The following is a 15,000-nucleotide window of genomic DNA, read 5'->3' on the forward strand; positions in this document are numbered from 1 at the left end:
TTGCTCCAGCAGACAGACAAGGAGTCAATGTTCAAATCAGGGGTCAGGGGTCAAAGAGTAATCTGGGAAAGTCCTTGGTAGCTCCACACAGTCTCAGAGACAAGCATTTAAAAAAAATCTGTCTTCAAAAAGCCTTAGACCATATATTTTCATTCATCTGCCCCTTGCCTTAGAAGTTAGAGAAGAGTGAGGAAAGGAATATACATGTACATGCGAGAAAGAGATATATAAAAAGGGTTTCAAGAGTTGGATGGAGAGAGGAGAGAGGGAGAGGTGATAGAGAGAGAGGACATAGAGGAGCTAGACACAGAGAGTGGAGATATGGAGAGAGGACAGAGGGAGAGGTGATAGAGAGAGAGGACATATAGGAGCTAGACACAGAGAGTGGAGATAGAGAGAGAGGACAGAGAGAGGAGAGAGGGAGAGGTGATAGAGAGAGAGGACATAGAGGAGCTAGACACAGAGAGTGGAGATATGGAGAGAGGACAGAGGGAGAGGTGATAGAGAGAGAGGACATATAGGAGCTAGACACAGAGAGTGGAGATATAGAGAGAGGACAGAGAGAGGAGAGAGGGAGAGGTGATAGAGAGAGAGGACATAGAGGAGCTAGACACAGAGAGTGGAGATATAGAGAGAGGACAGAGAGAGGAGAGAGGGAGAGGTGATAGAGAGAGAGGACATAGAGGAGCTAGACACAGAGAGTGGAGATATAGAGAGAGGACAGAGAGAGGAGTTATAGAGAGAGTACATAGAGAGACTCACCCTCTTCAACATATATATCAATGAATTTCGAGAGCACTAGAACATTCTGCAGCACCCGGCCTCACCCTACTAGAATCTGAAGTCAAATGACTACTGTTTGCTGATGATCTGGTGCTTCTGTTACCAACCAAGGAGGTCCTACAGCAACACCTAGATATTCTGCACAGATTCTGCCAGACCTGGGCCCTGACAGTAAATCTCAGTAAGACCAAAATAATGGTGTTCCAAAAAAGGTCCAGTCGCCAGGACCACAAATACAAATTCCATCTAGACACCGTTGCCCTAGAGCACACAAAAAACTATACATAGCTCAGCCTAAACATCAGCACCACAAGTAACGAGCACCACGATCTGAGAGACAAGGCAAGAAGGGCCTTCTATGCCATCAAAAGGAACATAAAATTCAACATCTGGCTAAAAATACTTGACTCAGTCAAAGAACCCATTGCCCTTTATGGTTGTGAGGTCTGGGGTCAGCTCACCAACCAAGATTTCACAAAATGGGATAAACACCAAATTGAGACTCTGCATGCAGAATTCAGCATGAAAAAATATACTCCGTGTACAACGTAGAAAACCAAATAATGCATGCAGAGCAGAATTAAGCCGATAACCACTAATGATCAAAATCCAGAAAAGAGCCGTTAAATTCTACAACCACCTAAAAGGAAGCAATTCCCAAACCTTCCATAACAAAGCCATCACCTACAGAGAGATGAACCTGGAGAAGAGTCCCCTAAGCAAGCTGGTCCTGGGGCTCTGTTCACAAACACAAACAGACCCCACAGAGCCCCAGGACAGCAACACAATTAGACCCAACCATATCATGAGAAAACAAAAAGATAATTACTTGACACATTGGAAAGAATTAACAAAAAAACTGAGCAAACTAGAATTCTATTTGGCCCTAAACTGAGAGTACACCGTGGCAGAATACCTGACCACTGTGACTGACCCAAACTTAAGGAAAGCTTTGACTATGTACAGACTCAGTGAGCATAGCCTTGCTATTGAGAAAGGCCGCCGTAGGCAAACCTGGATCTCAAGAGAAGACAGGCTATGTGCACACTGCCCACAAAATGAGGTGGAAACCGAGCTGCACTTCCTAACCTCCTGCCCAATGTATGACCATATTAGAGACACATATTTCCCTCAGATTACATAGGTCCACAAAGAATTCAAAAACAAACCCAATTTTGATAAACTCCCATATCTACTGGGTGAAATACCGCAGTGTAACATCACAGCAGCAAGATTTGTGACCTGTTGCCACAAGAAAAGGGCAACCAGTGAAGAACAAATATCATTGTAAATACAACCCATATTTATGCTTATTTATTTCCCCTTTTGTACTTTAACCATTTGTACATCGTTACAACACTGTAAATAGACATAATATGACATTTGTAATGTCTTCATTCTTTTGAAACTTCTATGAGTGTAATGTTTACTGTTAATTTTTAATGTTTATTTCACTTTTGCATATTATCTACCTCACTTGTTTTGGCAATGTAAACATATGTTTCCCATGCCAATAAAGCCCCTTGAATTGAATTGAATTGAGTGGAGATATAGAGGAGATATAGATATCTCTCTGTCTCTCTCATCTCTGTCTCTCTAATCTCTGTCTCTCTGTCTGTCTCTCTGTCTCATCTCTGTCACGTTTGTTGGAATGAATATCGGACAAGGCGCAGCGGATGTTGAGTTCCACATTATTTATTAGAAAGTGAAACGAAGCAAAGACAAAAACAAATAAACAATTAACTAACAACGAACCGAGACTACAGAGATGCTACGTGCAATAACTCAAAAACAATATCCCATAACACACAGGTAGAAAAAGGCTACCTAAATATGATCCCCAATTAGAGACAACAATTACCAGCTGCCTCTAATTGGGAATCATACCAATCACCAACATAGAAAACAAAACTAGAACCCCACATAGAAAATATAAACTAGACTAACCCCCTTTTCCTGGTCAGGTCACTTCCTGTTGAATCTGCAGACGTGTTGCTGTGCGTTTTGTTGCTGTGCGTTTTGCTGCCAACTTTACTTTACTTTGCTAGCTGACAACTTTACGTTTTTTGTTTTGTTTCTGTTTTTAATTACCGTTTATATTTTTAGTTTTTCCATCGCAACTTTTTTCCCTCATTCAACTTTTTCACTCCGGACGCTTTATCTGGACATGGTTCGTCAACACCTTCAACAGCCGAAGCTAAGTAGTAACATTAACATGATGTCTTCTAATTGCAGTCGCTGTACTCATAATATACAGGAGAACGATCGCCTTACGGCGAAAATAGCTGTGCTGCAAGCCCAGCTTCAGACGCAATCGTTAGGCAAGGGTAATTTCAGTGTAGGAAAGGAAGAAACAGCGTCTGTGCCACCAGGAAGTACAGATAGTAACGTTAGTATAAATCCCCCCGCACAGTCCCCGCAGCCGGACAACTTTCTCATGGCTTCTGGAGGGAAATGCTGTTGGAATGCTCAACCGGTGTCGCTCATTCAGCCGACAGAAACTTTCAACCGGTTTTCCCCATTATGTAGCGAGTCGGAGTCTGAGTCTGAGTCTTCTCTTGTCTCTACTCCTCCCGTTACGGGGTCTGAGACGCCGAAGGCTCCCACCGTTAGCTCTGACAAATTGAAAACCCTAGTCATTGGCGACTCCATTACCCGCAGTATTAGACTTAAAACGAATCACCCAGCGATCATACACTGTTTACCAGGGGGCAGGGCTACCGACGTTAAGGCTAATCTTAAGATGGTGCTGGCTAAAGCTAAATCTGGCGAGTGTAGAGAGTATAGAGATATTGTTATCCACGTCGGCACCAACGATGTTAGGATGAAACAGTCAGAGGTCACCAAGTGCAACATAGCTTCAGCGTGTAAATCAGCTAGAAAGATGTGTCGGCATCGAGTAATTGTCTCTGGGTCCTCCCAGTTAGGGGGAGTGATGAGCTCTACAGCAGAGTCTCAGCACTCAATCGCTGGTTGAAAACTGTTTTCTGCCCCTCCCAAAAGATAGAATTTGTACATAATTGGCCCTCTTTCTGGGACTCACCCACAAACAGGACAAAGCCTGACCTGCTAAGGAGTGACGGACTCCATCCTACCTGGAGGGGTGCTCTCATCTTATCTACCAACATAGATAGGGCTCTAACTCCTTTAGCCCCACAATGAAATAGGGTGCAGGCCAGGCAGCAGGCTGTTGGCCAACCTGCCAGCTTAGTGGAGTCTGCCAATAGCACAGTCAGTGTAGTCAGCTCAGCCATACCCATTGAGACTGTGTCTGTGCCTCGACCTAGGTTGGGCAAAACTAAACATGGCGGTGTTCGCCTTAGCAATCTTATTAGGATAAAGACCTCCTCCATTCCTGCCATTATTGAAAGAGATCGTGATACCTCACATCTCAAAATAGGGTTACTTAATGTTAGATCCCTCACTTCAAAGGCAGTCATAGTCAATGAACTAATCACTGATCATAATCTTGATGTGATTGGCCTGACTGAAACATGGCTTAAGCCTGATGAATTTACTGTGTTAAATGAGGCCTCACCTCCTGGTTACACTAGTGACCATATCCCCCGTGCGTCCCGCAAAGGCGGAGGTGTTGCTAACATCTACGATAGCAAATTTCAATTTACAAAAAAAAAAATGGCGTTTTCGTCTTTTGAGCTTCTAGTCATGAAATCTATGCAGCCTACTCAATCACTTTTTATAGCTACTGTTTACAGGCCTCCTGGGCCATATACAGCGTTCCTCTCTGAGTTTCCTGAATTCCTATCAGACCTTGTAGTCATAGCAGATCATATTCTAATTTTTGGTGATTTTAATATTCACATGGAGAAGTCCACAGACCCACTCCAAAAGTCTTTCGGAGCCATCATCGACTCAGTGGGTTTTGTCCAACATGTCTCTGGACCTATTCACTGCCACAGTCATACTCTGGACCTAGTTTTGTCCCATGGAATAAATGTTGTAGATCTTAATGTTTTTCCACATAATCCTGGACTATCGGACCACCATTTTATTACGTTTGCAATCGCAACAAATAATCTGCTCAGACCCCAACCAAGGAGCATCAAAAGTCGTGCTATAAATTCTCAGACAACACAAAAATTCCTTGATGCCCTTCCAGACTCCTTCTGCCTACCCAAGGACGTCAGAGGACAAAAATCAGTTAACCACTTAACTGAGGAACTCAATTTAACCTTGCGCAATACCCTAGATGCAGTTGCACCCCTAAAAACGAAAAACATTTGTCATAAGAAACTACCTCCCTGGTATACAGAAAATACCCGAGCTTTGAAGCAAGCTTCCAGGAAATTGGAACGGAAATGGCGCCACACAAAACTGGAAGTCTTCCGACTAGCTTGGAAAGACAGTACCGTGCAGTACCGAAGAGCCCTCACTGCTGCTCGATCATCCTACTTTTCCAACTTAATCGAGGAAAATAAGAACAATCCAAAATTTATTTTTGATACTGTTGCAAAGCTAACTAAAAAGCAGCATTCCCCAAGAGAGGATGGCTTTCACTTCAGCAGTAATAAATTCATGAACTTCTTTGAGGAAAAGATCATGACCATTAGAAAGCAAATTACGGACTTCTCTTTGAATCTGCGTATTCCTCCAGGGCTTAGCTGTCCTGGATCTGCACAGCTCTGCGAGGGCCTGGGATCGGGAGAGACACTTAAGTGTTTTAGTACTATATACGTCGGGACTACCGGCCGTGGTGACTCCTTGCTGCCCCCAGTCCGCCTGGCCTTGCTGCTATTCCAGTTTCAACTCTTCTGCCTGCGGTTATGGAACCCCTACCTGTCCCAGACCTGCTGTTTTCAACTCTTAATGATCGGCTATGAAAAGCCAACTGAGATTTATTCCTGATTATTATTTGACCATGCTTGTCATTTATGAACATTTTGAAAATCTTGGCTCTCTCTAATTTTCTCCTTCTCTCTTTCTTTCTCTCGGAGGACCTGGGCCCTAGGACCATGCGTCGGGACTGCCGCCCGTGGTGACTCCTTGCTGTCCCCAGTCCGCCTGGCCTTGCTGCTATTCCAGTTTCAGCTGTTCTGCCTGCGGTTATGGAACCGCCACCTGTCCCAGACCTGTTGTTTTTCAACTCTTAATGATCAGCTATGAAAAGCCAACTGAAAATTATTCATGATTATTATTTGACCATGCTTGTCACTTATGAACATTTTTGAACATCTTGGCATAGTTCTGTTATAATCTCCACCCGGCACAGCCAGAAGAGGACTGGCCACCCCTCATAGCCTGGTTCCTCTCTAGGTTTCTTCCTAGGTTTTGGCCTTTCTAGGGAGTTTTTCCTAGCCACCGTGCTTCTACACCTGCATTCTAGCTGTTTGGGGTTTTAGGCTGGGTTTCTGTACAGCACTTCGAGATATTATCTGATGTACGAAGGGCTATATAAAATTGATTGATTGATTAGTCACGCCCTGACCTACTCCACCATAGAAAATAAAGGCTTTCTATGGTCAGGATATGACAATATCTCTCTCTCTCTCTCTCTCTCTCTCTCTCTCTCTCTCTCTCTCTCTCTCTCTCTCTCCTCTCTCTCTCTCTCGTCTCTCTCTCTCTCTCTCTCTCTCTCTCTCTCTCTCTCTCTCTCTCTCTCTCCTCTCTCTCTCTCTCTCTCTCTCTCTCTCTCTCTCTCTCTCTCTCTCTCTCTCTCTCTCTCTCTCTCTCTCTCTCTCTCTCTCTCTCTCTCTCTCTCTCTCTCTCTCTCTCTCTCTCTCTCTCTCTCTCTCTCTCTCTCTCTCTCTCTCTCTCTCCAGGGAGACAGGTGTCATATTCTAAATTCTCCATTCATGGCCAGTGACTAAACTGTATCATTAGTTGTCAATAGTGCAATCACTTCACTCAACACTCTCTGAAAAAACTCACTGTTTCATCAGCCAGAAGAAGAGAGGAGAAGGGCTGCTGGACAGCATAGCACATCAAAAAAACCATTTCAACCAATCAGAGAGGAGAAGGGCTGCTGGACAGCATAACACATCAAAAAAAACATTTCAACCAATCAGAGAGGAGAAGGGCTGCTGGACAGCATAGCACATCAAAAACCCTCCTTTCAACCAATCAGAGAGGAGAAGGGCTGCTGGACAGCATAGCATATCAAAAACCCTACATTCAACCAATCAGAGAAGAGAAGGGCTGCTGGACAACATAGCATATCAAAACCACTCATTTCAACCAATCAGAGCGGAGATGGGCTGCATAACACATCAAAAACACTCCTTTCAACCAATCAGAGAGGAGATGGGCTGCTGGACAGCATAACACATCAAACCCCTCCTTTTGTGATTCTTTCTTTCAACCAATCAGAGACGATGTACACAGGTAATTTAGTATGCTGGGGAGGTATATGAGGGGAGGTGGGGAGGAGGGGAGGTGGGGAGGAGGGGAGGAGGAGTGGAGGGGAGGAGGGGAGTGGGGATGTATTCAAAGTGTATGTGTTAGGGTCACAGGGTGTGTGTGCGTGTGTGTGTGTGTGTGTGTGTGTGTGTGTGTGTGTGTGTGTGTGTGTGTGTGTGTGTGTGTGTGTGTGTGTGTGTGTGTGTGTGTGTGTGTGTGTGTGTGTGTGTGTGTGCGTGCGTGCGTGCGTGCGTGCGTGCGTGTGTGTGTGTGTGTAAGTGGGCTTGGTAGACTGGTTAGTAGTCCCAGATCGTCAACCCCTGACCCTCCCCCTTCCCCTCTTTCTACCCCCCCCCCCCCCCCCCACCACCACCACCACCACCACAATAAGATCCAGCATTATGGATATGAATTAGTGTCCACTAAGACTCTCCCTTGTCAGAGGAAGAGTGATTGGGATGTTCCTCCGTCAGCCTCTCTGTGCTGCAGCGCTGTGGGACTGCAGCAGGCGGGGCTGGACACGTCTCCAGACTGACAGCTGTCTATAACACTGTCCTTTCACCTGTACATTATCCTAACGCTCCCCGACAGCTCCTATTCTGGAATGGAACTGGGAGGCCAGGTCAGCTGCGGGCGGGTACACACACACACACACACACACACACACACACACACACACACACACACACACACACACACACACACACACACACACACACACACACACACACACACACACACACGTGAACGCACACACACACACACACATCCCCTCCAATGAATACCAAGTGTATTCTCCAGTCTAGTAATAAATCCTTGGAACTTCATCTCAATGCTCAAACAACGAGAGATGGAGAAGGCATAATGTTGAGGTAGTTGTATGCTTTATGGGTCAGTTAAATATTCTGTCCAAGGTTTAGCAAGCTACGGTGTGGAGTTAAACAGTTTGGAAGTCTCCATTTTGACACAGTGCACTACGATGTGTAGAGTACATGTGGAGCTACTGTCTCTTGTTCAACATCATGTCAGGGTTTACAGAGATCGTATCCTTTTCAGATATACATAAAGTACATGCTGTGAAATCCTTCACATAATATCCACTCATAACCCCACACCAGTATAGGAATGTAATGTCTAATTCCCTGAGCTGATTGGTTGAGTCACAACGAACCCTGGGTGACCTTGACCCCTCACCTCTGTCTCCAGGAAGCGGCGCAGAGCCCTCTTCTTCTTGATGCTCTTACGGCGCACGTAGACCGCCACGCTCAGCGCCACGATGACGATGACAAACAGAGCACCGATCACCAGGGCCGCGATCAGGGGCGTCCTGCAGACAGAGTCAGAGACCCGTATGTCACCAACATGTATGGCTCCAGTACATTATGGAACTGTGTGTGTGTGTGTGTGTGTGTGTGTGTGTGTGTGTGTGTGTGTGTGTGTGTGTGTGTGTGTGTGTGTGTGTGTGTGTGTGTGTGTGTGTGTGTGTGTGTGTGTGTGTGTGTGTGTGTGTGTGTGTGTGTGTGTGTGTGTGTGTGTGTGTGTGTGTGTGTGTGTTATACATAATGACGTTCTGTGAAGTATTATTCATAATGGAGTACTGTGAAGTATTATTCATAATGAAGTACTGTTAAGTATTATTCATAATGAAGTACTGTGAAGTATTATTCATAATGGAGTACTGTGAAGTATTATTCATAATGAAGTACTGTGAAGTATTATTCATAATCAAGTACTGTGAAGTATTATACATGATGAAATACTGTGAAGTATTATACATAATGAAAGTACTGTGAAGTATTATTCATAATGAAGTACTGTTAAGTATTATTCATAATGAAGTACTGTGAAGTATTATTCATAATGAAGTACAGTGAAGTATTATTCATAATGGAGTACTGTGAATTATTATTCATAACGAAGTACTGTGAAGTATTATTCATAATGGAGTACTGTGAGGTATTATTCATAATGAAGTACTGTGAAGTATTATTCATAATCAAGTACTGTGAAGTATTACACATAATGAAATACTGTGAAGTATTATACATAATGAAATACTGTGAAGTATTATACATAATGAAAGTACTGTGAAGTATTATTCATAATGAAGTTCTGTGAAGTATTACTCATAATGAAGTACTGTGTATGTTGAGGAGATACAGCTCTGTCCATTGAGTCTCCTTTTAGCTATGTGCCTTTGTAGCATCTAATAAATCTAATAAATCAGCAATGTTATTTTCAATACCTCTAACAGGATTTTTTCATCTTCCTTTTAAATGTTTGCTAACCCTCTCCTCTCTTAAACATTCCCTCCCTCCCTCCCTCCCTCCCTCCCTCCCTCCCTCCCTCCCTCCCTCCCTCCCTCCCTCCCTCCCTCTATCCTTCCATCCTCTTTCCTTCCCTCTCTCCCTCTATCCTTCCCTCCCTCTCTCTATCCCTCTATCCTTCCCTCCCTCTCTCTATCCCTCTATCCTTCCCTCCCTCTCTCTATCCCTCTAGCTTTCCCTCCCTCACTCTATCCTTCCATCCTCTTTCCTTCCTTCTATCCCTCTACCCTATCCTCCCTCTCTCTACCCCTCTATCCTTCCATCCCTCTCTCTATCCCTCTACCCTTCCCTCCCTCTCTCTATCCCTCTATCCTTCCCTCCCTCTCTCTACCCCTCTATCCTTCCCTCCCTCTCTCTACCCCTCTATCCTTCCATCCCTCTCTCTATCCCTCTACCCTTCCCTCCCTCTCTCTATCCCTCTATCCTTCCATCCCTCTCTCTATCCCTCTACCCTATCCTCCCTCTCTCTATCCCTCTACCCTATCCTCCCTCTCTCTATCCCTCTATCCTTCCCTCCCTCTCTCTACCCCTCTATCCTTCCATCCCTCTCTCTATCCCTCTACCCTTCCCTCCCTCTCTCTATCCCTCTATCCTTCCATCCCTCTCTCTATCCCTCTACCCTATCCTCCCTCTCTCTATCCCTCTACCCTATCCTCCCTCTCTCTATCCCTCTATCCTTCCCTCCCTCTCTCTACCCCTCTATCCTTCCATCCCTCTCTCTATACCTCTACCCTATCCTCCCTCTCTCTATCCCTCTATCCTTCCATCCCTCTCTCTATACCTCTACCCTATCCTCCCTCTCTCTATCCCTCTATCCTTCCATCCCTCTCTCTATACCTCTACCCTATCCTCCCTCTCTCTACCCCTCTATCCTTCCATCCCTCTCTCTATCCCTCTACCCTTCCATCCCTCTCTCTATACCTCTACCCTATCCTCCCTCTCTCTTTCCCTCTATCCTTCCATCCCTCTCTCTATACCTCTACCCTTCCATCCCTCTCTCTATCCCTCTATCCTTCCATCCCTCTCTCTATCCCTCTATCCTTCCATCCCTCTCTCTATACCTCTACCCTATCCTCCCTCTCTCTATACCTCTACCCTATCCTCCCTCTCTCTATCCCTCTATCCTTCCATCCCTCTCTCTATACCTCTACCCTTCCATCCCTCTCTCTATCCCTCTATCCTTCCATCCCTCTCTCTATACCTCTACCCTATCCTCCCTCTCTCTTTCCCTCTATCCTTCCATCCCTCTCTCTATCCCTCTATCCTTCCCTCCCTCTCTCTACCCCTCTACCCTTCCATCCCTCTCTCTATACCTCTACCCTATCCTCCCTCTCTCTATCCCTCTATCCTTCCATCCCTCTCTCTATCCCTCTATCCTTCCCTCCCTCTCTCTATACCTCTATCCTTCCCTCCCTCTCTCTATCCCTCTATCCTTCCATCCCTCTCTCTATACCTCTACCCTATCCTCCCTCTCTCTATCCCTCTACCCTTCCATCCCTCTCTCTATCCCTCTATCCTTCCATCCCTCTCTCTATACCTCTACCCTTCCATCCCTCTCTCTATCCCTCTATCCTTCCATCCCTCTCTCTATACCTCTACCCTATCCTCCCTCTCTCTATCCCTCTATCCTTCCATCCCTCTCTCTATACCTCTACCATATCCTCCCTCTCTCTATCCCTCTATCCTTCCATCCCTCTCTCTATACCTCTACCCTATCCTCCCTCTCTCTATCCCTCTATCCCTCCATCCCTCTCTCTATCCTCTACCCTATCCCTCCCTCTCTCTATCCCTCTACCCTATCCTCCCTCTCTCTATCCCTCTATCCTTCCCTCCCTCTCTCTATACCTCTACCCTATCCTCCCTCTCTCTATCCCTCTACCCTATCCCCCCTCTCTCTATACCTCTATCCTTCCATCCCTCTCTCTATACCTCTACCCTCCATCCCCCCTCTCTCTATCCCTCTATCCCTCCATCCCTCTCTCTATACCTCTACCCTATCCTCCCTCTCTCTATCCCTCTACCCTATCCCCCCTCTCTCTATACCTCTATCCTTCCATCCCTCTCTCTATACCTCTACCCTATCCCCCCTCTCTCTATCCCTCTATCCTTCCATCCCTCTCTCTATCCCTCTACCCTATCATCCCTCTCTCTATACCTCTACCCTATCCTCCCTCTCTCTATACCTCTACCCTATCCTCCCTCTCTCTATCCCTCTACCCTATCCTCCCTCTCTCTATCCCTCTACCCTATCCTCCCTCTCTCTATACCTCTACCCTATCCTCCCTCTCTCTATCCCTCTACCCTATCCTCCCTCTCTCTATCCCTCTACCCTATCCTCCCTCTCTCTATACCTCTACCCTATCCCCCCTCTCTCTATCCCTCTATCCTTCCATCCCTCTCTCTATACCTCTACCCTATCCTCCCTCTCTCTATCCCTCTACCCTATCCTCCCTCTCTCTATACCTCTACCCTATCCTCCCTCTCTCTATCCCTCTACCCTATCCCCCCTCTCTCTATCCCTCTATCCTTCCATCCCTCTCTCTATCCCTCTACCCTATCATCCCTCTCTCTATACCTCTACCCTATCCTCCCTCTCTCTATCCCTCTACCCTATCCTCCCTCTCTCTATCCCTCTACCCTATCCTCCCTCTCTCTATACCTCTATCCTATCCTCCCTCTCTCTATCCCTCTACCCTATCATCCCTCTCTCTATACCTCTACCCTATCCTCCCTCTCTCTATCCCTCTACCCTATCCTCCCTCTCTCTATACCTCTACCCTATCCCCCCTCTCTCTATCCCTCTACCCTATCCTCCCTCTCTCTATCCCTCTACCCTATCCTCCCTCTCTCTATACCTCTACCCTATCCTCCCTCTCTCTATCCCTCTACCCTATCCTCCCTCTCTCTATCCCTCTACCCTATCCTCCCTCTCTCTATACCTCTATCCTATCCTCCCTCTCTCTATCCCTCTACCCTATCATCCCTCTCTCTATACCTCTACCCTATCCTCCCTCTCTCTATCCCTCTACCCTATCCTCCCTCTCTCTATACCTCTACCCTATCCCCCCTCTCTCTATCCCTCTACCCTATCCTCCCTCTCTCTATCCCTCTACCCTATCCTCCCTCTCTCTATACCTCTACCCTATCCTCCCTCTCTCTATACCTCTACCCTATCCTCCCTCTCTCTATCCCTCTACCCTATCCTCCCTCTCTCTATCCCTCTACCCTATCCTCCCTCTCTCTATACCTCTACCCTATCCCCCCTCTCTCTATCCCTCTATCCTTCCATCCCTCTCTCTATACCTCTACCCTATCCTCCCTCTCTCTATCCCTCTACCCTATCCTCCCTCTCTCTATACCTCTACCCTATCCTCCCTCTCTCTATCCCTCTACCCTATCCCCCCTCTCTCTATCCCTCTATCCTTCCATCCCTCTCTCTATCCCTCTACCCTATCATCCCTCTCTCTATACCTCTACCCTATCCTCCCTCTCTCTATCCCTCTACCCTATCCTCCCTCTCTCTATCCCTCTACCCTATCCTCCCTCTCTCTATACCTCTATCCTATCCTCCCTCTCTCTATCCCTCTACCCTATCATCCCTCTCTCTATACCTCTACCCTATCCTCCCTCTCTCTATACCTCTACCCTATCCTCCCTCTCTCTATCCCTCTACCCTATCCCCCCTCTCTCTATCCCTCTATCCTTCCATCCCTCTCTCTATCCCTCTACCCTATCATCCCTCTCTCTATACCTCTACCCTATCCTCCCTCTCTCTATCCCTCTACCCTATCCTCCCTCTCTCTATCCCTCTACCCTATCCTCCCTCTCTCTATACCTCTATCCTATCCTCCCTCTCTCTATCCCTCTACCCTATCATCCCTCTCTCTATACCTCTACCCTATCCTCCCTCTCTCTATACCTCTACCCTATCCCCCCTCTCTCTATCCCTCTACCCTATCCTCCCTCTCTCTATCCCTCTACCCTATCCTCCCTCTCTCTATCCCTCTACCCTATCCTCCCTCTCTCTATACCTCTATCCTATCCTCCCTCTCTCTATCCCTCTACCCTATCATCCCTCTCTCTATACCTCTACCCTATCCCCCCTCTCTCTATCCCTCTACCCTATCCCCCCTCTCTCTATCCCTCTACCCTATCCCCCCTCTCTCTATCCCTCTACCCTATCCCCCCTCTCTCTATACCTCTACCCTATCCTCCCTCTCTCTATCCCTCTATCCTTCCATCCCTCTCTCTATACCTCTACCCTATCCTCCCTCTCTCTATCCCTCTATCCTTCCATCCCTCTCTCTATCCCTCTATCCTTCCATCCCTCTCTCTATCCCTCTATCCTTCCATCCCTCTCTCTATCCCTCTATCCTTCCATCCCTCTCTCTATCCCTCTACCCTATCCCCCCTCTCTCTATCCCTCTACCCTATCCTCCCTCTCTCTATCCCTCTACCCTATCCTCCCTCTCTCTATCCCTCTACCCTATCCTCCCTCTCTCTATACCTCTATCCTATCCTCCCTCTCTCTATCCCTCTACCCTATCATCCCTCTCTCTATACCTCTACCCTATCCCCCCTCTCTCTATCCCTCTACCCTATCCCCCCTCTCTCTATCCCTCTACCCTATCCCCCCTCTCTCTATCCCTCTACCCTATCCCCCCTCTCTCTATACCTCTACCCTATCCTCCCTCTCTCTATCCCTCTATCCTTCCATCCCTCTCTCTATACCTCTACCCTATCCTCCCTCTCTCTATCCCTCTATCCTTCCATCCCTCTCTCTATCCCTCTATCCTTCCATCCCTCTCTCTATCCCTCTATCCTTCCATCCCTCTCTCTATCCCTCTACCCTATCCTCCCTCTCTCTATCCCTCTACCCTATCCTCCCTCTCTCTATCCCTCTATCCTTCCATCCCTCTCTCTATCCCTCTATCCTTCCATCCCTCTCTCTATCCCTCTATCCTTCCATCCCTCTCTCTATCCCTCTATCCTTCCATCCCTCTCTCTATCCCTCTATCCTTCCATCCCTCTCTCTATACCTCTACCCTATCCTCCCTCTCTCTATCCCTCTATCCTTCCATCCCTCTCTCTATCCCTCTATCCTTCCATCCCTCTCTCTATCCCTCTATCCTTCCATCCCTCTCTCTATCCCTCTACCCTATCCTCCCTCTCTCTATCCCTCTACCCTATCCTCTCTCTCTCTATCCCTCTATCCTTCCATCCCTCTCTCTATCCCTCTATCCTTCCATCCCTCTCTCTATCCCTCTATCCTTCCATCCCTCTCTCTATCCCTCTATCCTTCCATCCCTCTCTCTATCCCTCTACCCTATCCTCCCTCTCTCTATCCCTCTACCCTATCCTCCCTCTCTCTATCCCTCTACCCTATCCTCCCTCTCTCTATCCCTCTACCCTATCCTCCCTCTCTCTATACCTCTACCCTATCCTCCCTCTCTCTATCCCTCTACCCTATCCTCCCTCTCTCTATCCCTCTACCCTATCCTCCCTCTCTCTATCCCTCTACCCTATCCTCCCT

General features: G+C 47.0%; 1 protein-coding gene across 2 annotated transcripts in view; it reads right to left on the bottom strand.

The window, feature by feature from the left end:
• The window catches only part of LOC129859945 (receptor tyrosine-protein kinase erbB-4-like), a 600,299-nt gene that overhangs the window by 77,121 nt on the left and 508,178 nt on the right, over positions 1–15,000 (bottom strand). For both annotated transcript variants that reach the window (XM_055930221.1, XM_055930219.1), the window contains exon 17: positions 8,335–8,467. In XM_055930221.1, the coding sequence (XP_055786196.1) occupies positions 8,335–8,467 (133 nt within the window). The remainder of the gene's footprint in view (positions 1–8,334; positions 8,468–15,000) is intronic.

Source organism: Salvelinus fontinalis, chromosome 7, assembly GCF_029448725.1.
Source record: "Salvelinus fontinalis isolate EN_2023a chromosome 7, ASM2944872v1, whole genome shotgun sequence".
Taxonomy (NCBI): domain Eukaryota; kingdom Metazoa; phylum Chordata; class Actinopteri; order Salmoniformes; family Salmonidae; genus Salvelinus; species Salvelinus fontinalis.